The 24,028-nt window shown below is 41.5% G+C and overlaps 1 protein-coding gene across 1 annotated transcript in view; it reads left to right on the top strand.

Annotated features, from left to right (window-relative positions):
* The window catches only part of CLSTN2 (calsyntenin 2), a 451,209-nt gene extending 431,304 nt beyond the window's left edge, over positions 1-19,905 (top strand). The window contains exons 11-17 of the mRNA XM_056849471.1: positions 1,773-1,921; positions 2,601-2,827; positions 9,673-9,843; positions 11,253-11,398; positions 16,038-16,161; positions 18,336-18,520; positions 19,369-19,905. Coding sequence (XP_056705449.1) covers positions 1,773-1,921; positions 2,601-2,827; positions 9,673-9,843; positions 11,253-11,398; positions 16,038-16,161; positions 18,336-18,520; positions 19,369-19,575 — 1,209 coding nt within the window. The 3' untranslated portion in view covers positions 19,576-19,905. The remainder of the gene's footprint in view (positions 1-1,772; positions 1,922-2,600; positions 2,828-9,672; positions 9,844-11,252; positions 11,399-16,037; positions 16,162-18,335; positions 18,521-19,368) is intronic.
* The last annotated feature ends 4,123 nt before the right edge of the window (positions 19,906-24,028 follow it).

Here is a 24,028-nt window from a genome sequence, read left to right as displayed (position 1 = left end):
CTGACTCAGTATTTCAGGGAAATTAGGCGACAAATGAAAATCCATTATTAGGGTCTTCAGTTAAAAAAATGTAGCATCCTCAGTTGGTTTCTTTGAATATTAGGAAAAGAACTGGAAAAGTAAGTTACTTTGCTCCCATGCCTCCTCCATGATTTAAAAAGCCTATCTGAAGGTAAAGTTATCTCTGCACAGAGAAGACCAGGTACAACTGCTTGCATTTATCCCTATCCACACAGCAAATTGTATCTTCAGAGGTGGTATTTAAATCATGGAAGAATTTATTTTATTTTTCAAAAAAATTATCCTAACATTCTGTTCTCACAAGGGCTTTCAAGGTGGCTAACAAATTAAAACATTCATAACAAAATCACATTCTAAAATAATTAAAACCAACCGAAAAGGACAACAAAACAATTGAAACTAGAGCTAAAATATATACAAAGACATAAAAAACAATTGAAACATTGTACAGGAAGGAGGGATACTGAGGGAATACCAAATGTAACATAAAGGCTTCAGTTGTAGACAGACGATGGCAACAGAAGGGGACAGATGAACCTCCCTGGGGAGACAGTTCCACAGTTTTGGGGCCACAACCAAGAGGGCTCTCCCCTGAGTTGCCACCCACCTTAGAAGGTGGGGACATCCAAAGCAGGGCTTCTGAAGATGGCCATAGTGGTCAGGTAAGTCCATAAGGGATTAGGCGGTCCTTCAGGTACATCCTCTCCTCGATTAAGCATCTTCTTCCCAGTTGATCATGCCAGTTTTTAAAGCAGCCACAGGAGGCTAAGTAGCATTTTTAAAAACTATGGATAATCCTTACCATAGACCTTTCATATCTCATCCAGGTTGTCCATGTCTTATGGCCCATACCACAAGTTTCAGTCCAGTTAGTTCCTTGGAAAAATAAATAAAGTACTTCTGAAAATATGGCCTGGTCTACACATGTGATAGACTGAAATGGTGGAATCCTGATGAAGTACAGCCCATCACAGCAGATGAGATTACAGCTGAATTATCCTATTTTTAATGGTTCTCTATGTTAATTTAAAAATGTGCGTGTTAAAAAACAAACCAACCAGAAAGGTTGTAACCTGGCTTGTTTACTACTGCATACGTATTCAGTCTTATAGGGAGTGTTTTTATATCTGTGTTGAGTCAAAAACAGTATCCCCCACTTGCAGTCTCATGTGGTACAACCCACCCTTACCATATCAAGATTTCTATCACTTTGTTCTGGTATATGTGCTACAAGGTCAGTACCCAAGACTGTGATCTGGTTGACCAGAAGCTGATTTGCCTAGCAGTATATGAAAGCATGCTTCCAATTAAAACAAGAAACTATAACTAAAGGAACTCTACAGAAAACATATTAATATCCTGTACTAAGTAGGATATTTTTTGTGGATCATACAGAGGTATACTGACCCTCATATGCCATCATAATGAGCTACAGTTACAGCTAAATCACAATAGTTAAATATGAACAGTAGGGAAAATAGTCTCAATTCACAGCAGTTCCACTGACTTTTAATTTACTTTTCTGTTAATTATAGCTACTGTTGTGGTAGATGAGTGTCTTGTGGGTGCTTGTTCTTAAAATGCTTTTATGTATAGAACAAATATTAGCTAATAAAATAATAGTTTTTCTTTATTAGGAATTTAACCAGTCTTTAAGAAACATTCTTTAGAAATCAGTTATTTTAAGCACTATAATGAGTTGTTCTGTATATCATCCCCATGTACTAATTATATAATCCCCCCACCCCCAGTATCACTTCAATCCTTCTCAGTCAGTACTTGTTATGGAAGGGGATGACATTGAGAATATAAATCAAGCTCTCCAAAAGGTCTCCTATATCAACTCAAGACAGTTTCCTACTTCAGGCATTCGCCGTCTTAAAGTCTCATCTAAAGTCCAGTAAGTTAAATTAATTAAGGTTGATTAAACCACCAATATTTTGGTAAATTTCATGTTAATTTGAGTATTTAATAATGACATACAAATACATATCTATCAAAGTTGGGTGTTTACTTAATTAGCTAATGTTTTAAGAATTGCATATAGTTTCACAAAGGAATAATTTCAGCAATGGAATCATTTCCTAATTCCTGCATGCCCATTGACTTCAGATAGAGTTCTGGGTGTGAAATGGGATCCTGATGCATTCAGTGTAAAGGGATGATTAGGTTCTTGATGCACTTTTAACAAGATAGCTGTATCAAGCCCATTAAGTATCAATTTGAGTACCTAATGTAAAAAGCATAATAATTAGAAGCCATCTAATCGCCTTCAACTATTGAATGTTTGTTATATGTTGTTTAAGGGTTTAAATGTTATATGTGCATTGACCTTGCCAAAGATCCATGCCTGCCAATGACATGCTTAGCTAGTTGTAATAATTGTGCTCCTCATGTTCACATGGGCCTCAGAAAAGTTTCATAGTCCAATTAATGAGCAGGCACAAAAAGGGAAATATCCTAGGAGGGAAATTTATCCACTGGATGAACACTTGTTCTTTAGACTCTGTATTTCCAGACAAAGGAAGAATCTGTGTTAAAGCCTCTTCCCTGAAGTTAATAAATAATATATTTTTCAGATGTTTTGGTGAAGATATCTGCATTAGTATCCCAGATATAGATGCCTATGTAATGGTGTTTCAGGCCAAGGAGCCCAAGATTACAATAAGTGGAATGGATCATTTTGCAAGACCGGCTACACAATTTGAAAATGAGAGAGGTGTGAATCTCTTACCAGATATCAGAATTGTCAGCACAGTCACCAAAGTGGAACATCCTCCTGACTTTAAAGAAACTACGGATAGAGGTTTGTAAGTTTTGTTTTAAGATTAGTTATAGCTTCTGTGACAGCAGCCACAGGGAGCAAAGTAAAGAATGATACCCTGCTGAGAAGCTTCTCTATTGTATGTTTAATATTGAGAAGCAAACCCAGCTAAGATTGCTCCAGGTGTGATTGGAGTTATGTAGTCTTCTATGATCGAGTAGAAAATGCTTCTATGAAAGAAGGTTAGAGATAAGTATACTGGAATGCTATTGGTTCCATAGGCCAATGTTATTCACCTTTTGTAGACTTACAATATATGCAATATATTTTGTAGACTTGCAGTATATTTACTGATGCATTAATAGCCCACCCTTCAACCAAAAAATGGTTCCTGGGCAGGCTCAAAAAGTTAATTACAGAACACACAGTACAGTGGAATAAGAAGTAATAGCCACAGGAGAACTGTTGCAATAATGGCAAACAAATCTTATGTATTTTTCTAATTTGTCAAATAATATCTTCTGGTTTACAAAGGCTATTAATGAAAGCATATATGATCACATATATCCATACAAATTAAAGTGTGCATGTAACAGTCTATAATCTTTCAACTATCCACAAAAGATTATGCATCATTGTTGTCTCATGGTTATTCAGTTGATTGGCTTAGAGGATAAGTGATAAGTACAATATCAAGTAAATCTATAAAAAAGGAAGAGGCACAAGTGCAGGTGGGAAGTGGCATTTCTGAAGATATATCAAAAGACTATGTGGGATAATAGACCTTCACTGAGGCAGAATAATAGGGACTATCCAGCAGTAACATGTCACTCCTATTCTGAGGTCCCTTACCTGGCTGCCAGTTAGTTTCCATGTCCATCTCATGGTGCTGGTGCTCAGCTTCAAAACCCTTCATGACCTGGAGCCCACATTGTGGAAGGATTGCCTTTCACTCTATGGTCGTTTATGCATGGGTACTCTAACTCACCTTTGCCCCCAGTCTGTCTCAGTTGTTCCTTGGAGTTATGCATGAGTTTTCTGTCCATTTGAGATGACCTCTCTGCCAGCCCTCACAAATCCCAGGACTTCCTGTTCCTCTGTTAACCTGATTCTTCCCTCTCCCCTGAGCTCAGCCTGGGTGAAATCCCCATGCATAAGGCAAAGCGTGGGACATGTAAGCATGGTTTCTCTCACAGCCAATTACAAAGCAGTGTGTAAAGAGGCTGGGATTCAAATGCTTCCTGCTTCCTCAAAGCTCTTTTTGAGCAGAAGAAAGGTTTTTTATAACTGAGGCTTGGATTTCTCCTTCCCCCCCCCCCCCCGCCACACGCCTTTCAAATTGCTCCTTTTAAATTTTTTGTTCTTAGAATGCTTTTTAATGCAGCAATTGGGGTTTTTGGGGGGGCAGGGGATTTTCTCTCATAGTAAGCTCTACAAAGTAAGCCAATTACAAAGCAGCATTTAAAGGGGAGGGGACTTGATTTGAGTTTGGAGACTGCTGGTGCATAGATTCCCAACAGGAAAGTGTGGGTCCAGCGAGCACAAACAGGTAAAACTCCCATGCATAAATGACCTACATTCCTGTGTGGCAGCTTTACTCTTTCCAGAAAGATCTACTGTCAGTAGCTACACACCCCTTGTCCACAATAGGTACATTAGGCCACAGTCTGGTGCAACCCTTTTCAGTGGCTACCCCATGTCTCTGGAACAGCATCCCAGAAAAGGTCAGGGAACTCCTATCCTCCTGGTTTTCTGGTGAGGCTGAAAAATGGAACTGTTCTAAAGAGCTTTGGGGCTAAGGCTAGACTAAGGGGGAAATACCCTGATGGTGTTTCTAGATTGGTTTTTGTATCTGTTGTTTTAATTGGTTCTTGTAGGTTATCCGGGCTGTGTAACCGTGGTCTTGGTATTTTCTTTCCTGACGTTTCGCCAGCAGCTGTGGCAGGCATCTTCAGAGGAGTAACACTGAAGGACAGTGTCTCTCAGTGTCAAGTGTGTAGGAAGAGTAATATATAGTCAGAAAGGGGTTGGGTTTGAGCTGAATCATTGTCCTGCAAAAAGTAACAAAGGTAATGTGCTAACCATTGTCCTGTAAGTATCAAGATAATGTGCTAATGAGGGTTACACAGCCCGGATAACCTACAAGAACCAATGAACTCTGACCGTGAAAGCCTTCGACAATATTTTGTTGTTTTAATGTTTGTTTTATTAAATTGTTTTTATACAATTTATCTTTTTCTTTGGGTCCAGAGATCCTCAGGAGAAAAATGGTCATATACATATTTTAAATAAATATGTACTTATTTAAAACATATATATACATCTTCAGAGACCTACTTGATATGGCTCGTCAAATAAATGGCAAAACCATAAACTATAAAATCATTAAATGCAGTTCATCAGCAAAATAATGTTTTTTTAATTTCCCCGTGACCACTCACATTTTTTTTTCATGGTTTGTCTGCTTCCTGCCTTCCTTTTTTTATCTCTTTCCCTACTTCTAGGCCCATTGCTGACGATGCCCCTATTTAATGTCTCCTATTTGCTCTACTTTCCTTTCTACATTAATAGATAAAATCCTAATTCATGTCTACTCTAAACGATTGCTGTCCTGTTCTGTTATTTCCCACCAGTCTGTTTAGAATTTATTCAGTGATCCTTCTGTAATCTGCCCGAGTTACTTCCAGAGTAGTTATTGAATCTCCATCACTAAAACTTACTTATGGATTGGGCAGACTTTTCTCATGGATGCTGTTGTTATGATCAATTCATGAATCAGTATTTCTTCTGGCCTTACATTTTTAAACTGCTGGAAAGCTGATATCTTAAATAATAAAGGAATTAATGTTCCTGAAATATTGTTTTTGCAACAACTCTTACTATCAGTTATCTTAAAGTGTCTTCTTTCCATGCCCAGGAAAAATTAAATGTGTTGTGTACATTCAAAGCATTTGTTCAGCGTTTAATTTTGGGATGCATGAGGGTTTATAATCTGAAGCTTAATCCTGACAACATGGCAGTGCAACTGGTGAGCAGAAGGAGGTGTCTCCTGTTCTGGATGGGATTTCTTTCCTCCTACAGGAGTAGGTTTACAGTTTGGAGATGCTGCTGGACCCAGAGCTCCTGTTGGATAAGCAAAGGTGGTCAGGAGTGCCTTTTACCGGCTTCAGCCTTTCCTGGGGGAAAAGGAACTTGTCACTATGATGCATGCCCTGGTAACAACTAGTATAGATTACAGCAATGCACTTTACCTGGGTCTGCCCTTGAAGAGTATCCAGAAACAACATTTGATACCGAATAGTGCAACAAGAAGGCTGACTGGAAGGGATCATAGGGGCCGTGTCACTTAAGTCTTGTTCCATCTACACTAGCTTCCAGTTTGCTTCTGGACCCAATTCAAAGTGCTGGTATTAAGCTTTAAAGCCCTATATGGTTTGGGACCAGCATACTTGAAGGATTTCCTTCTCCCACAGGCACCATTACGGTCATCTTTGGAAGTCCCACTGCCCTTTTGCTGAGGGTAAATGGATGGCAACCTGAGAAAGGGCCTTCTCAGTCATGGCACCAAAACTGCTTATTCTGCTAATCTGCTCTTCCAGTCCTCTTGATCTGGGAACTTTTCTACCTTCCATTTAGTTACAAATGTTACTCTAGCTGCTGTAATCATATATTTAAACAATTCTTCTGAGGTTTTTGTAATAATTTTTGGCAAGATGCCCAGTAGCTCCTAATGGATTTCTTGTGTCATTTCAGACACAATGGTTTTGGCTCCTGGATGCTAACGGATATTTTTTACCTTTTTACCGTTTCAGACAAAGCCGCTTTTGTCCCACTGGCATCCCTGGGCTGACCGTTTTTATGAAAACTTCTTTCTCTCATTTTCGGTTTTTCCTTGCGCTACTGAATCACTGCAATGTGCTGTTTAAAATGTCTGGAGCACTTCCGAAAGGACTGCTTCCCCCCAGCCTTTTTCTGTGGTGTGTATGTGTGTTTGGCTCCCCCCCCCCCACATAACATTCTAAGATTAACACTATAGTTTTTAGAGCTATAGCATCATTGCATCCCAATGCTGGTGCTATAACAATTCATAAGAACATAAGAAAGGCCCTGCTGGATCAAGGCCCATCAAGTCCAGCAGTCTGCTCACACAGTGGCCAACCAGCTGCCTCTAGGAAGCCACAAACAAGACGACTGCAGCAGCACCATCCTGCCTGTGTTCCACAGCACCTAATATAATAGGCATGCTCCTCTGATACTAGAGAGAATAGGTATCCATTTTAACTAGTAGCCATGAATACCCCTTTCCTCCATGAATATGTCCACTTAATACCAGCACAATTCAGTGCTATATCACCAGCATTCAGATGTATTGGGTTGCTATGGTGCTATAGCGCTACAGCACTATAGAGCTAATCTTAGAATGTTCACACACAAAAGCAAGCACACACACACACCAAAAAAACACACACACACACACACACAATGGAAAAGGGCAGGAAAAAAGCAGCACTATGGCCAGAGCACTTTAGAGATGGCTCACAGACGGATTGAAATGAGCTGTATGAAACACCCATCTCTGTCTTGCTTTACTCAAAAACAGGCCAACAATGGATGACATCCAATTTAGAACAGTAATCTGAAAGGGTAAGGAAACTTAATCTAGTTGACTAATTTAGTGCAACTATGGCTCACTCCTGGATTTGAAAATTAATCCAAGTGTACCTCTCTGTGAACAGTTAAAGCAAAGTTGGGTGTGCTTTTATTTCCTGAACCACCCTTTATACTGAGGACAAATCTGAGTGTTACAGATTATAGGAGACAAACTGGGACCTGCATGGCGCTTGTGGGAGTGGCCATCCCATTCCCCTTGATTTAGTTACTCCTCTCACGCCCACTCTTTTCTCAGGATCTCTGTTTCTCCCTCCACTACTTCCTTTCTTTCTTACTTTCAGTATCTTTCTAACTTTCTGTCTCTTCCTTGATTCCCCCATACATACTGTCACGCTTTCGTTCTCTCTCTTTTTCCCTCCCCCATGCCTACGGTCACTCTTTCTCTCTCTCCCTTCCTCCCTTCCCCATTCCTACTCTCTCTCTCTCTTTCTTCCCATGCCCACTGTCACTCCTTCTCTCTTTCTTTGTATGTCTCTTCCTCCATTCTTCCATGCCTACTGCCACTCCTCCTCTTCCTTTCTCTTTTCTCCCTCCCCCACCTCATCACCCTCTCTTTTTTTCTTTCTTCCTCTCCCACCATTTACTTGGATTATGCCCTCTCGCACCGCCACCAGTCTTCCCATCATGTGGTTGCAGCAGGGAGGATACAGTGGGTACTACATTGGGAGGCAGGGGGAGGTCCCACAGAGGGGGCAGCTCCTCTTTTGGCAGCATGATAGGTAGTGATTGCAGCCACTAGCTCCTTCTCCTCTTCAAGCAGCATTGCTGCCTGAGAGGTGGGTGAGGAGAGGCAGCAATGAATCATAGAGTTGGAAGGGGCCATACAGGCCATGTAGTCCAACTTAATGCAGGATCAGCCTAGAGCATCCCTGACAAGTGTTTGTCCAGCCTCTGCTTAAAGACTGCCAGTCAGGGGGAGCTCACCACCTCCCTAGGTAGCTGATTCCACTGTTGAACAACTCTTACTGTAAAATATTTTCCCTAATATCCAGCTGGTACCTTTCCGCCCTCAATTTAAACCCATTATTGTGAGTCCTATCCTCTGCTCCCAAAAGGAACAGCTCCCTGCCCTCCTCTAAGTGACAGCCCATCAAATACTTAAGGAGAGCAATCACGTCCCCACTCAACCTCCTCTTCTCCAGACTAAATGGTGGGGCTTATGCCACTGCTACTAGTTGCCCCACCAGCAGAGGTGCTGCCTCCCCACCTCAGAGGCTGATAAAGATAGTCAGCTATGGCAGGACTCATGGTGGTTCCTCCTCCACCTCCCACAGTACCACTGCCACCACCCACTCCCTTACCCTCAGCATTGCTGCCTCACTGCCTCAGAAGCTGCTAAGGAGAGTTGGGGTTGAGAGCAGTGGTGGTTCTGTGCAAGTGCAGAGAGGCTTGTTCTGGGGGGAGATTAACCTCCCCTCCATTTGGGGTAAGTTTTTATATTTCTCTGCAAACCTGGGGGTCCCCAGGTTTCAACATTATGCACACTGAATGGAAAGCCATCATTGTAAAAGACTTCGTTAACCTTGTGTACATCAGCCTTCACTAACTACAGCATGAAGCTTCTGCAGCACAGATCCCCTTTTTACAAACTGTGTCATGAAACAGACAGTTAAAGTCAATTTTCCAGCCACTTGATGGCGAGTAGACCATTGAATTAAACAGGACATTTTCATACTCTTTCATCTGTGACAAGACAGTTGTTACCCTTCATGATCAAGAAGAAGTGAATTTACACTTCAGGTTTTACAACCCAAGAGAATTCAAAGTACTTTGGTGTTGCTATTCATGGTCATGCAGTTCCATAGACAAACCGTGTAGGATCTGTTCTGATTCTTTATGGGCCATAACATAACTGAATTATTTGTACTGTTGTGGAAGGAGGATTAATGTGCTGTACAGCTCAGTTGGTGTCAATGTGCATACACAATGGAACGGCAAAATTATCCATCTGTGAATTGGCTTCCAAGGTTAAGTGTCTGTACTGTATTTCCAAAATAGTTTTGAGGGCCTTTATTGTGTTATAATACATCTTACAGTTGCCTCCATATTTTACACCCTCATCAATCTGTGAGGAACATTTAAAAATGTGTTGTTGTTGGGAACATGTAAATACGTTTTTCAAGAACTGTTCCTTTAGAGAATGGGTAGCTTTACAGTGTATCACATTGTATAAACTGTTTTTCACCTTTGGGGTATCTTTCCCTTTCTCTCCTCAGTCCACAAGCCAGTCATGTTAGAAGAAATGCACCACAATTTGGATTTTTGTGACATTTTGGTAATTGGGGCAGAACTGGACCCAAAGCAGGAGTGTTTGGAATTGGATCGGAAAGAACTGGAAGGAAAACACTTAGATGCTACAAACTCTACTGCAGGGTATTCAATATATGGTATATTCACCTTAATTCTTGATCTTTTAAAATGTATGTTCATAAGCTTAAAATTAAAGGACTACACTTTGCTTTGATGCTATTAAGAGGATCACTCGTCACCATTATAGAGCCCAGAGGGAAGCTGGATATGATGGAGCTCCAAATCCGTTGGATGTGTATAATGGCTCATTTATTCTCTCAAGGATGTGAGATTTGCTGTGGGGGTAGAGACAATTTGTACTTTGGAATGTAAACATTCTGCCTATGACTGCCATACAGCACAAACAAGTGGACTTTTTGTCTTTCTATCCATCAAACCAGGCCTTGCTTTTAAAACTTAGGTTAACTAATAAAAAATCTAGCCATTCTGAACATGGTTACAGTGCATTCCTAACTTCTGAGGATGGAAGTCCCCAGGAGAATAGGAAGAGGCTGCCCTGGCAATGCCCCCCCCACGCTACTTACGCCACCGTAGGTGGCCCCAATGCTGGCGGGGAGGCCCAGACGCCGGTCTCCTGGCGCTGCCGGCAGTGCCACACCAGGACGCCGATGGCTTCCCACTGGCGTAAAGGCCCATGCTGGCATTCTGGGGGGTGTTCCAGCATCCTGGGGGTGTTCCCGGGGAGTTATAGGGGCGGGCTGCCTGTAGGGGCACCTTCCTGTCCCTTTTTGCCCCAGCAGGGAGAAGAGCGAGGCTGTGCCTGCTTTTTAGCTATTCTCAATGGGGCAAAAAGCTCCTCTTTTTTTTTTTGCTTAGGAGGCACAGCAGCAGCGCCTTCTCCCTGCTGTCCCCGCACGCCGAAAGCTCAGGAATGCACTTTTAGTGCAGCAAGATAACATGAGAAATTGCATTTTAAATGTAAGCAAGAGCCACTGAATATGTGGCAGTTTAAATCAATCACATAATCTTGTGGATTAAAAATCATATAATCTTGTGGATGGTCATTCTTCTGTTCCTATAAACAGGCACATACTATCAGTCTCTGATAGTAATTTTTCTCTCATTTATGGCTTTAGTGAGGGATTTATCTTTTCCCACAGTAAAAAAATGTTGGCATCATATCTTGGGAGGTCACAACATTAATATGCAGAATGTGTCTTGTTGTTATGCCTTTGCCCAGACATAGGAAATACAAAAATTGGTTTAAGTGCCACTTGTACTCACACTGTTATTGAATCAGTGCTTGTGATGATAGATCCTATTATTATGCAATATCCAAAAGAAGACAGTTGTTACCACTTTAATGTGATGTGAAGTGCAAGCTCTTAATATCATTTTTTTTAGTTAGTGATAGTGTGTGTGTGTGTGTAAAGTGCCTTCAAGTCGCAGCCGACTTGACTCAAGCCCATGTTCATTTTTTCTTTCATAGCTATGGCCATTCCACTTGAACTCTCTCTTTATTTGTGATGCTATGTTACTATTTCAGGTGTGGACACGATGAAAAACTATGAGCAGGTATTGCAACAGGTTCGCTATCGTAACTGGCATACATCTTCCATCTTTGATAGGAAGTTTAGAATCAAGTGCTCGGAGTTGAATGGGCGTTATACCAGCAACGAATTTAATTTAGAGGTAAGTCATGTGTACAAAGCCAGTCAACCGGTCTTTCCATACTTCTGGGCAATCTCTGCAGTCTTTTTAAAAGTTACACATATTAGCTCAGGAAAGACTTCTCATGGCCTTATGTGCTTGTGTGTTCCTCCTGCTGTCGACTCCTTTCCTGGACAGTGTTAAGTGTATTTATCAATACATCAGATATTCAGAGCCATAGGTGCTGCTATGAATGTAGTCCATTCACACAAAATACCATTCATGGTGAGCTTCTGTGCTTCTCTTCCCCTCCTGTTTTGTGCAAACCATAGTTTGCCATCTCATCTGAACCTACAATCTATGCCTTATGCTTGTCCTCCAAGCCAGTATTTCAAACCATGGAAAGACAATTACAAACTATAGATTGATTGTTTTGTAGTAATGGCTGTGGGGAGGGAAGGCGGCATGTTATAGCCCGATCTTGTCAGAACTTGGAACCTAAGCTGGGTCAGTACTTGGAAGGGAAACCACCAAGGAAGGCTCTGCAGAGGAAGGCAGTGGCAAGCCACTTCTGCTTCTCACTTGCCTTGAAAGCCCTTTGCTGGGGTTGCCATAAGTCAGCTGTGTTTTGATAGCACTTTACATACACACACACACCATTCTGCCTAGTTTCTTCCATATGTGTTCCAGTAAAAAGGGTTATTTCTTTCATTGTGATGATCAACACTCTCCATTGCTTGCTCTGCGTATGTGCCAAGTAAAGAAGAATAAGCACTAGATAAATTTTGGATTGTGTTACTAGGTAATGAGGAAGAGTCTAGCTGTTTCCTGTGCATGGTTATATGAAAAGTTGCAGATAATTCTAAAGTCATGAGCCATCAAACTTTGCTTAGCAAAAAGCTTTCTGTCCTTTTGTCCCTGCATACAATGCTACTCCAAACACCTTGTTCAGTGCCAGTAACGGCTACAAGATTCCCGCCCCCACCCCCTTGTGAAGTGAATTTCATGCCGACAAGAGTAAGCCACAGTCAGTGTGAAGGGCTGAATTTTTCTAGCATGCCAGCTAACAAATGCAGCAAGTTAAAGCCTCCCATTTGCATTTTGTCTATAAGGCTCGAAACTGACAATTTCTGATCATTCATCACACCAATTTAACCTTTATCGTATTTGAATCCAGAGAAACAGTAGTTCCCTAATGGGCCAAAAGGCAAATATCAGGCATCCGATTCTGCATTCATCTCTTCTGCACTACTTTCCTTTAGTGCTTATGCTCCAGTCCCATGATACTTCTGATCTTCTCATCCTTGCTATTTTGACCTGAAAATCTGCAAATTAGTTTTGCTGTCTCATCAGCAAAGTGAAACTGCAATTCTTTGTTTTCTTGCCTTTTTTTTTTTTTTTTGCATCAAGTGTTTTCCAAGACATACATACACATGAAGCTGTCTTATACTGAATCAGACCATTTGGTCCATCAAGAATAGTATTGTCTACTCAGACTGGCAGTGGTTCTCCAGGGCTTCAGGTTGCGGTCTTTTCCATCACCTACTACTTGGTGCTTTCAACTGGAGATGCTGAGGATTGGACCTTGGAACTTCTGCATGCCAAGCAGATGCTCTACCACTGAGTCACAGAATATTTGGAATATTATTTGTGCAGTAAATCAGCATTATAGATTGTACATCTAAATTGCATCCATTATATAAAAACCATTATATTCAATTATATTTATTGTCAAGTAACACAATTCTCATAATATGAATCAAGTAGCTGAAGGGTAAGATCCTCTGTGCGTGCAATAACGTCCTGGGTTTCCCCGGGAAGTGATGGGGACACTCTAGCACACCCCTCAAAAAACTGTATGGAAACCATAGAGTTTTTGGAGGGATGTGCTAGAGCAACCCCCTCACTTCCGGAGTAAACCCGGAAAGGACATTATTTCACTGCACACTGCTTCTGGGAAAGGCAGACCCGGACCTGTCTGTCACAAAGGCAAACTATGGTTTGGGTTAAAAAAGAAGGCTCTAAAAATTAATTGGAATGTGTGCCGTGTCGTGCACATGGGTGGACTGCTCCCCCTTCAGCTGGCCTGCTTCCTTCCACCGGCTAGCTGAGGGTCGGCAGGCAGGCTTGTTAATTGGCAGGCAATTGCCTGCCATGAATTGGCAATTGGGAACCCTAGCTTGACCACTGCTGCCCAGGCACAGTACAGCTCAGCATTCAGGGTAAGGGCAATTGCAGTTTTATTGAATCTCTGGTAGCCAAAATGTAGGCAATATAGGGAGCAGGTTTACTCAGAAGTAAGTCCAGTTCTGTTCAGTGGGGCTTACCTCCAGAAAAGTGTTCTTAGGATGAGTATGCCATAGTTTCAACAGTTGGCTTCCTGTCGTTTATGTATGCTTCATTTGAAATCCAAAGCCACTCCAGTGCTTGGTTTACAATTCATTTATTTATTGCATTTTTATCCTGTCCTTCCTCTAAAGGGCTCAGGGCATCATGCATGATTCTCTCCTCCTTCATTTTAGCCTCACAGCATCCCTGGGAGATACGTTAGGCTGAGGGAGAAGGACTGGCCAAAGGCCACCCAAAAGTTTTCATGGCCACTGGGGATTTGAACTCAGGTCTCCCTAGTCTTCGTTCAGTACTCAAACCACTATACCTAATTGACTCTGCAATTACTCTCCCTGGGAGTTAGCTCCATTGAATTAAATGAAACTTACTTCCAAGCAGATGTGCTTCAATTGTTCCCAAAGCTTGTTTGTTACACATATCTGTCCCTTTAACTTCTTACTTTCTAGACAGCTGCTGAGTGTGGCTGTCCTTGTCAGAGATATTATCCAGTATGTGAGTGAAACCGGGCAGGGATGAAAGCAGGCAGATGCAGAGGATGGAAAGCAACTAGAAGACAGGACTAAAATTGCAAGTGCCCTCTTATAATTGGTCCATTTTGCCAATCTTTGTTTTCTCCTCTCTCTAGGTAATTTTATTCAGTCTTTTCATGTTCTCACCACATCCTCTCCTTGATTCAAAAAGGAGTAGTGGGATTTTGTGTCACTGTTTCTGGAGATCCTATTTATGGGCTTCATTGTAGTAGTACATGTGCCATTCACATCTCGTTTATCTCTGATATCTGTGATGAGAACTATCCTGTTTTCCTTTAACAACACTTGCATTTCAAAGTGAAACTTGATAGCTTCTCCAACTTTCTTCCCTTTTGCCATTCAACTTGTGGTCTGGAGTAGAAGATAACCCGTAATTCTCCCATTCCTGCTCGCACAGTGTCACACACTATATTTGAGGGAAATGCTACTGCTCCCTCTTCATTTAAGGAGGGAAAAGTCACTGAGAGCCTGTCCATATATGAACTTGGGTGAGAGCTGCTCCACCTCAGAGAGTGCTGCTTGCTGACTCTTCTGAGCACTTCATCCAGAGAAAGGACACTAGACAGTAATCACTAGGGGTGTGCTCCAAGAAAAAAATTGTCATTGTTTCATATCTGAATTTTGGGAAGGACACCTTTACTGTTTTACTGCTCTGATCGATCCTGGAATCTGGCCAACATAACATTTAGTTGGTGTTAATATCAAGCATAACACATAGTTCTAGCCCTGGTCAAAGTCTACCATCAAATTCTCATTATAGCAACAGGTGAAAGTAAAACAAGCTGACATTTAAACTAGCAATGTAGAACAAGATTCTTTGGGGGGTTGTTTTTTTGTTTTAGAATCCATACAAAGATCTAAATGTTGATCAGAGAATTCCAACAGCATATAGTTTCTTTTAGAGGTCATATCAAGAACAAGAAATGGCAAAACTAGAAAACATACTACTGTCTAATATTACTATATGAAGCTATAGTTCAGCATCCTCTAACAGAGGATGGCAGAGCCTTCTCTGAAATTTGTTATAATGTAGGCAAATGCAGGACTGAGCTAACCTCCGCAGTACCAGTGCTCCTGCCTGCCTGATATGATATTGTATAAAAGGGCTGGAGAGAGTTGTACCTGCTCCCACCTTACTTACAGGGCACTATAATGCATCTAAATGTACAACATATGGCACAGTGGTAAACTGCTTTAAATGCAGAAGATCCCAGGTTCAGTCACTGAGATCTTAGATAGCAGGTACGGGGGAGGACCCTAAATAGCTGCAGCAAGTCACAGCAAATTGTTCTGAACTAGATGGACCAATGGTCTGGCTCCATGTAAGGCAGCTTCAGATGTGCTACATTTATTCATTTTGAAAAGAAATGTTCCAATCCAATTCAGGATCATTGTTGTCAGAGCAACCATTCAGATACTGATCCCAAAGATCATTCCTTCTGAAGCAAAATACTGAGGTCATAATATTCATGGTTTTTCAGAAACCCCCCCCCCCTGTGAAAAGGCATTTTCGACCCTTATTTTGGGAGTTTTGCATGCACGTTAAATGTCTTGTGCTAGAGCTCTGTACTGTGATGCTGAATTAATTCTCTGTACAATTTATTTATGGTCAACTATTACATGCTTGTGAGCAGGTCGAAATCATATGAGAGTTGTAAAGGATAAAGAAGCAAACTGAGAAAACTTGTGTCTGATTACAACTTTTCAACAGTAATGTTAAGCACAGAGAGGCATGGCTCTTGAATGAGCAACATTTCCTAACGTTTAATCAGTAACATTAATTCTCTCTTTTCCTTTTCTAGGTTAATATTCTACACAATTCCAACTCTAATATTATGGAATATGTAAATCATATGGTAATACAGCCACAATTTATCCAATCTATACATCGCCCAGAGGAAAGCATAAACAGTATTCATGGCTCAGGTATTAACTGTATTCATAAAGATTGACTTGCCAGGCGATACCCCCAAATCATTTAGTTCAGCATTTGATTTCTGGCAGCAGCCACCCAAATGGATGTGAGCCTTCATAATTGTGGCAGAAACATATAAATGGCACTTCTATGTCATTGTCATAGGAAAGAGCCATTGATAGGACCAACCTCTATCAATCTGTCCCATCCCCTAAGAAGAGAGAGAATTCATCATGTAGGTGTTCTGGGAGGTTGCTCCTTGCACAAAAGAGGTTTCAAGAGAAAATGGATGGCACTACCTATGGCTCATCTAACCCAGCATTTTGCTGGCCATCCCATACTATTTAGTTAAAAACAGCTCTGCAACCTTTTTTGTGTTAAGCTCCAGCAGTCTGAGTCCATTCCTTTTAAAGTCAAGCCTATCTCCTTTGCACAGGACTGCCTTGTCCCAAAGCCTTCTGCACTGCTTAAGAAATCTCAGCACTGGCTCCCTGTACCACCATCTCATCCTTTTATTAAGGCATCCCTATCTCTCTCTGACTAGCTGTCTCTTTATGTGGAACAAGCAGTATTGCTAAGAAAGCTGCCTCAAAGACTTTTTGCCTAGCAACCTAATATTTTCTTCCAGGATGGCACCATTACACTTCCCACCATCACTAATGTTACCTAGCACCATGATCCCAGTCTACTTTTTCGCACTAGCTCCCACCCTATTTAGAGAGTTTATAATGTCAACGTTTGCACCAGATTCACAGGACAATATGAAGTCAAAACACTGGTCACAGAACACCTTTATAGATCGCTAAGTATCAGACCTCCTGCTACCACTTCCCTCCCTTTATCCCCAAAGGGGTATCTTCAGCATGAGAGAATATCAGTTCATCTCAAGAATGGGTCCCTTCTAAGAGAGCCTTTCCTCCTCCTCCTCAGACTGACAGCCCCCTATTCCCCCTGACAACAGTAGAGCTGTCGCCATGGGACTGGGATACCTCTAACATATCTGTGATTGTCTGCTCTCAGCAGCCTTCACCTTGAAGGAGATGGAATAACTCCCTGAGAATCAGAAACTCATAGCACCACGTACACACTTCTGCCTGGCAGGCATATAGTCATACATGTAACATGCAGTGCAATGCATTGGATAGCCCCTGTTTCCTTGTAGACTTTCTACCTCCACAACTGTTTCTGTTTTTTAAGCAGGAGATCTCCTTTTAGTTCAAGATGATGTGTTTATTTGGAACAATGCATGTATCCAATAGTGCGAACAGAGTCTAGTGCCTTGGTTTCCTTGCTCTGTTGCTGAACTCAGAAAGATGCTGGACTCTCTCACCTATTACCTTTCATTGCTGGGTCTCAGAGCTCAGACTTGCTCAGACTTCCTAAATAAACTGTGATGGCAGAACCTATGGCAAGTTACAGTACTTGAAACCTAGCTAATAAAACAAACAGGGGTTGCCAGCTGCTGTGGTGATTGAACAATGGGTGGTGATTTAAGGAGGTCAGCTACAGCCCTTCAAGGGGCAGAGATCTACTCTACCTTGAAACCTTTCTGGGCTGGCTTAAAATGTTATCTATCATCTGTAGAGTAAAACCTTTACACTTAGCCTAGATCTAGATACGGCTGTTGCTCTTAGCTACCATAGCAGAGTTGAGAGGCTGCAAGTTGCTACAGAAATTTCATCTGCAAACTGCAAAGCTATGCCAAATAATCCTGTGACAATGTATCAACTTTGTGAATCCGTTTACATTTGCACATTTAGATAGGTGGCAAATCTAGAAAGGGCCTTCTCAGACCTAGGGCAAAAACTCGGCACAGGGAGATTTGTTTGTCTACCTCTATCGTTGCCTTCTGCCAATCGGTAAACACGTCTTTGCTTTGTTTGGTGTTCCCTCATTAATTCTTATTGGCTCTTCTCCCTGTTTGTGTGTCTCAGTGTGTGCTTATATGTTTTATTTAAATGTTTTAAATATTTCATAGATTTTATTCTGTATTTTAAACATTGTTTTGATTGTTCGCTGCCTTGGGGCTGCTGCTGGGTGAAAAGGCAACATACAAATGTTTTGCATAAATAAATATTTTCTCTATGTGTTTCTGTGTGTGTTTCTATAAACAAAAAATAGGATGTATGTCTGTACGGATGGAATGTAGGAAAGTTGTGTTTACCCCATTTTTATTTCATTCCAGTACTTCCAAGTGTGGCTACAATTGTCATAGTAATCTGTGTCAGCATTCTAGTCTTCATTGTTGCTTTGGGGGCATATAGAATTCGGTCAGCTTACCAACATAGTTCAAAGGAAAATGAAGGCAGTAAAGAAAATGAAATGGATTGGGATGATTCAGCTCTGACCATCACTGTCAATCCTATGGAGGTAAGCTAGGGTTGGCAGGTCCCTCTTCACCACCGGCGGGAAGTCTTTGGGGTAGAGCCTGAGGAGGGTGGGGTTTGGGGAGGGGAGGGACTTCAATGCCATAGAGTCCAATTGCCAAAGCAGCCATTTTCTTCAGGTGAACTGATCTTTATCAGCTGGAGACAGTTGTAATAGCAGGAGATCTCCAGCTAGTACCTGAAGGTTGGCAACCGTAAGGTAAGCAGCAAAATGTAAATAACAACCTTTTTTAGGTTTGGCATTTTCCATAGTTACTTTTACATTGAGTTCTTTGAAAGAATTGAGATCATATAATTGTGTAAGACTGGAAGGGGCACTTGAAAGATCAGCAGCCCAACCTCTTACCCTAATGCAGAAATCCCCTCAAATCCTGTCACCCTATTTATGGCCTAATCAGTCATAAAACCAGGCCTATTTATAATACCACACCCCATGAACAGCATGAAGCGAGTAAAAACAGATCCTCTCAGAAGGTGATCCCAAAGCCTCCTGCTTGGTCCATAACAGTGACTAGCTAATCTCATGTTGCTTCCACTGGGAGGTTGGATGGGAAGGTCATACACTGATTAAAAGCATCTCTTAAAAGGTTCCCTGCCCATAGGCAGACCCACTTCATGCTAAATTTGAATTAGAGAGGCTGAAACAATGACATCCATGGTTTGAACAGAACCCTGAATGTATTTTAGTCTTCAGAAGTGAAATTTGGTTCAGCAGTTTGTATCACAGCAAACAATTGCTAGAAATCTTGCAAAATATTGATGAATTTCAGAACAGGCGAGAACAGCTTTTCTAAGTGGGATATTCCTCCTATGTATTTCTGCACAATATAGAAATATGAAGAGCCTCGTCATGCAGAAGAAGAAAGTGAAGAGGAGGAAGAAGTAGAAGATGAAGAAGATGATACAACCAGTGCTGAGTCAGATGAAAGTGAAGAAGAGGAGGAGGAAGAGGAAGAAGCCATTGGAAACAAGCAAAACAAACAGAATACCACCAGGCAAGATCAGCTGGAGTGGGATGATTCAACACTACCTTACTAGAAACCTTTAGTCCTATTGATTGCTCCTTTTGTAAACACCATGTATTTCTGAGTCAATCCTACTGAGTCAATCCTACTCTGGATCTATGAATTAATTGACAGGATTTAACTCTTATAGACTAAAGATGATAGAATTGCATAGCCTGAATTTGATGTAGTTGTATCAAACTGCTTCAGATAGTTCTTCCTTTCTAATGTAAGGGTAATGGCACCTGGTAAAGCACAGGGTACAACCATTAGTGTGTCACCAGTAATAACAGCAACAATCTGAAGCCAGCTTCACCCATACATGGAAGCCCCTGTGACCTTCTGAATACAAATATGCAAAAGTCCTGTCATTCAGTCCATAGAGGAGACAGCTCAGCTTACATCAAGAGTGATTTCTAAGTGTCCAAACAATTAAAAAAAGGAGGCCTGGGTTTTATTTTACTATGTGTCTGGGTAAAGAACCATGTTTTCAGAGGTGGAGAAAGGTGTGGGTGCTGCTCATTTACAGAAGGCAACATTCATTTGCTGTCTTTCAAATGTTTCTGTTTGTAGTTAATTGCCTTGTGCAGAAGGATCCTTCATACTTTAACTGGTCTGTGTGTGTGCGCGCGCGTGTGTGTGCATGTTTGTGTACTGGTATGGATAATCCATTTCACTGCTCATGTTGTTAAAACCTTGCAGTCAGAAATCCTTATCCAGTCCACCTATTGAAGGTAGAGTAATGCCATGCAAAATCCCATAAAACGAAACCTTTGCTTATAATAGTTTTCAGTGCTCTTTGCCACACAGATTAAGGGCGTTATCTGATGTGAAATGCAGTTTCTGCTGGAATGTGGCTTTGGCTAAGACCTACACTTGTGATGTGCAGAGAAAACCTAATCTGCGTAACCTGCATTGTAAATCAGTACCTTGTTGCAGTGTCATATGGCAACACTAAGGCTGTAGCTTGGTTCGGTTCGGTTTTAGTTTAGTACTGTCCAGAAAGATCAAAATATATAGACATGGGGAAACATTTCCTTTTTGACTGTTAAAATAACAGAATTATTCCTGTTTGAATTGGTGCCTGGTTTATTCTATTCAGCACCAGCATTAGGAGCCAAGCAAGCCATGGCTCCAGTGAATGGGGCAAAATAATTTCACTAGCTGCTGTTTGAACCCCAGACTGGTCTGCCACTTCACTTCAAAACAAACCTTTGTTTGGAAAATACAAAAACATGATTATGCAGAACTTTCAAGCGACAGTAGGTGGTGTTTGAAAACAAATATTGTATTTTATAACATAGGGTAGCTTTTTGTTTTCTAACCATTGTGTTCTAAATGTGCCGAACAGGTTGAAAAATCTGCATGGTTTATTGCATTATTTCTTTTCTCCTTCATATTCTTTGTGGCTGTATAGGTACCTGAATGCCAAATAGCACAGTGTTTGATGCTGTGCCTATTTTAAATATATAGCAGCCATGATGGTTGCTGTAGCAGTAAAGGATGCTGCTTTACAGCTTCTTGTTTATACTTCCGTAATATTTTCCCTCTAAAGATTTGTATGTGTTTTATCTCCTTATATGAAATTTAGAGGAGTGCCACTTTGTCACCCCAGCCCAAGGTAGCCTCCATGTATAAATGCTTAGTCATGGGAAGCGAAGCGGCAAAGCCCTTTCTCCTACCTGATTGAAAGATCAAAGCCATAGACATTCTTGGGTTCTCATATAGGTGTGACGTATTTGAAACTAAGAGAAGTTAAAGAGAATGTTATTGTTTGTTTTTAATTCGTTTGCTGTTAAGTTTCACCTTAAGAGTGGTCTTCATTTACTCAGTCCCAGGTTGATTTCTCCATGTACTGATATCTTTAAAAGTAAGGTAAAGGTCCCCTGTGCAAGCATCGGGTCATTTCTGACCCATGGGGTGACGTCACATCCCAACGTTTACTAGGCAGACTTTTTATTTACGGGGTGGTTTGCCAGTGCCTTCCCCAGTCATCTTCCCTTTACCCCCAGCAAGCTCAGTACTTATTTTACCGACCTCAGAAGGATGGAAGGCTGAGTCAACCTTGAGCCGGCTACCTGAAACCAACTTCTGTCGGGATCGAGCTCAGGTCGTGAGCAGAGCTTGGACTGCAGTACTGCAGCTTACCACTCTGCGCCACGGGGCTCCTATCTTTACTTTCTTTACTGATATCTTTACTTTCCAGTTTTGTTCTGTGGTGCAAAACCAGAAGTGTACAGACCCAAGCAAAAGGGAGCTTTCTTTTCTCCTGGGGCTGCTCTACAGTCAGGCCTGTTCCTGGTTCACAGCAGCAAATCTCTTACGCTCCTGCATAACAGAAGCCACCACCAATTCTGACTCTCTCATGAGAGCATCTGTATGGTACATATATTTTCAGACACTTGTTAGGAACATTCACAGTTTACACTTTTAAATAGACAAAGAAATCTTAGGCATACACCTGGGGAAAAAAAAGCTATGTCTGAACAACTGAACTCTGAGGCAAAGACGTTCTGGAAAAGAAAACCTGAACTCCCAAATTAGAGCTGTATGGATGCAACCTTACAGTGCAGCAGAACTATCAGAAATACAATTAACAATTTCATGGACAGGCTGTAAATTCGTTTACGTTCAGAGGTGGTAATCAATTAGAGTTTGATAGGATGGAAAGGCATTGGATTAAATAGTTAATGCAATTAACAAGCTGGATACTCATGTTGCACTTATAATGGAATAGTGAATGTCTCCAGGGGACCGTGCAGGAGAATATTCTAATGAAGAGGTTGAATGAAATGGCTAAGGTAACTGATGCAATTTTAGCAGGCAAGGCTTATCCAAGGGCTACAAACATCCATTGTAAGCTTGCTTGCTTGCACGGTAGATTGGAATGGATGTTAATAATTCATATTTCGTTACTAGAAGCAAATTAGGTCAATTTATTACAAAAGGTCAATTCATTACAAAAGGCACAAAGGCAAAGTGAGTTGTACTCTTAACTGTAAATATGTCCAGTTTCTACATGAATGATGTCAAAGCCTCTGCTCCCTCCAAGGGGTTCTAACCCCTTTCCAGGATGTTCTGAAATGTTTTCAGTACTTCCCCCCCCTTTTCACTTCATCATCTGTATAATTTGCATGATGTTTCCATGCAAATCCCCAGGAAGATCTGCTTCACATAGTGAGAAATCAGTATTCTTCATTAGAATTGTACTGTAATGGTAAGCAATAATGTAATGGTACAACTGAGGCACTAGATTTCCAAGAAAAGAACATAAGAGCCCTACTAGATCAGACCAGTGATCCATCCACTCCAGGATCCCATCTCTCACAGTGACCAACCAGTTCTGTGGAGGGCCAATAAACAGGGCACAGAGGCCAAGGTGTTCTCCTGATTTTGCCTCTTATCACAGGTTTGCTGTCTCTGAATATGACCCCCTCTTGTCAACATGGGTAGTAGTCCTATTCTTCAGAATCCCATCGTACCCCCTTTTAAAGCCCATCCATGCTTCTGGCCGTCACTGGCAGTAAATTCCACAATCTAATTACTCATTGAGTAAAGAAGTATTTCATTAAAGTGAGGTTTCTTTATGCTTTTGCATTTCTTGAATCAGCAGCAAAGTCTCAGTTCTTAGGGTGGCTTCAGACACATGTCTACGGTTTCATTTTTCCCTACACAAAACATCCTTTTGGCTTTTCCTTTCTGTGGGTGTGCCACCTCTCCCAATGCACACAAAAAGGTTATTTTTGTGAATTCATGATACATTCACGTCTAGATCTTCTAGGAGGCCAATTGGCAGATACATGAAAGCAAGGAAATCATCTAGATGATGCAATCATGTTGATAGAGCATAACAGGCTGGAATAACCACTTAAGTGTAATAGTCACAGATTTAAGAGCAGTAGAAAGATCAGGAAGCTTGAATGGAAAGGAGTAAGGTTTGCAGAAAGAGAGTCGGTGGCAAATGTAGGCAAGGAGTTCATTTGAGTGCTTGGAGTAGAGCAGTGTGAAAAATGTGTGAAGGTTGCACAAGGTAGAGACCATTAGACTGGGCATAAAAGACCATGAGCTAGATGCTCTGCTCCTTCCTCCAGGATTGTATGTACATGCATGTGTTTATGTTTGCATGATGTGGTGGCATACTTATTGGGAGGCAACCACTGGAGGACATCTTGCAGCGCTCACCAGAGTAAACTGGCTTTGTGCAATAAAGTCTTTCTTAGGTGAGGCTGTACATTTGAGTTCCAGATAGAGTTGTGATCTATAGCAGGGGTGGGGAACCTTTTTTCCGCCAAGGGCCATTCGGATATTTATAACATTATTTGTGGGCTATACAAAACTATCAACTTAAAAATTAGCCGACCAAGCCCCAAGCAGGCAGCTGCCCTGGATGACCCCCCCCCAGCACGAGCAAGCAGGCAGGCATCCAACCAGTGGCTCACTCACCCACCTGGTGGCACAGGATGGTCTGTTGCACCAGCCGGGTGTAG

Source organism: Euleptes europaea, chromosome 5 (assembly GCF_029931775.1).
Source record: "Euleptes europaea isolate rEulEur1 chromosome 5, rEulEur1.hap1, whole genome shotgun sequence".
Classification (NCBI taxonomy): domain Eukaryota; kingdom Metazoa; phylum Chordata; class Lepidosauria; order Squamata; family Sphaerodactylidae; genus Euleptes; species Euleptes europaea.
The sequence above is the reverse complement of the archived record's forward strand: the minus strand, read 5'-3'. Positions and strand labels throughout refer to the sequence as shown.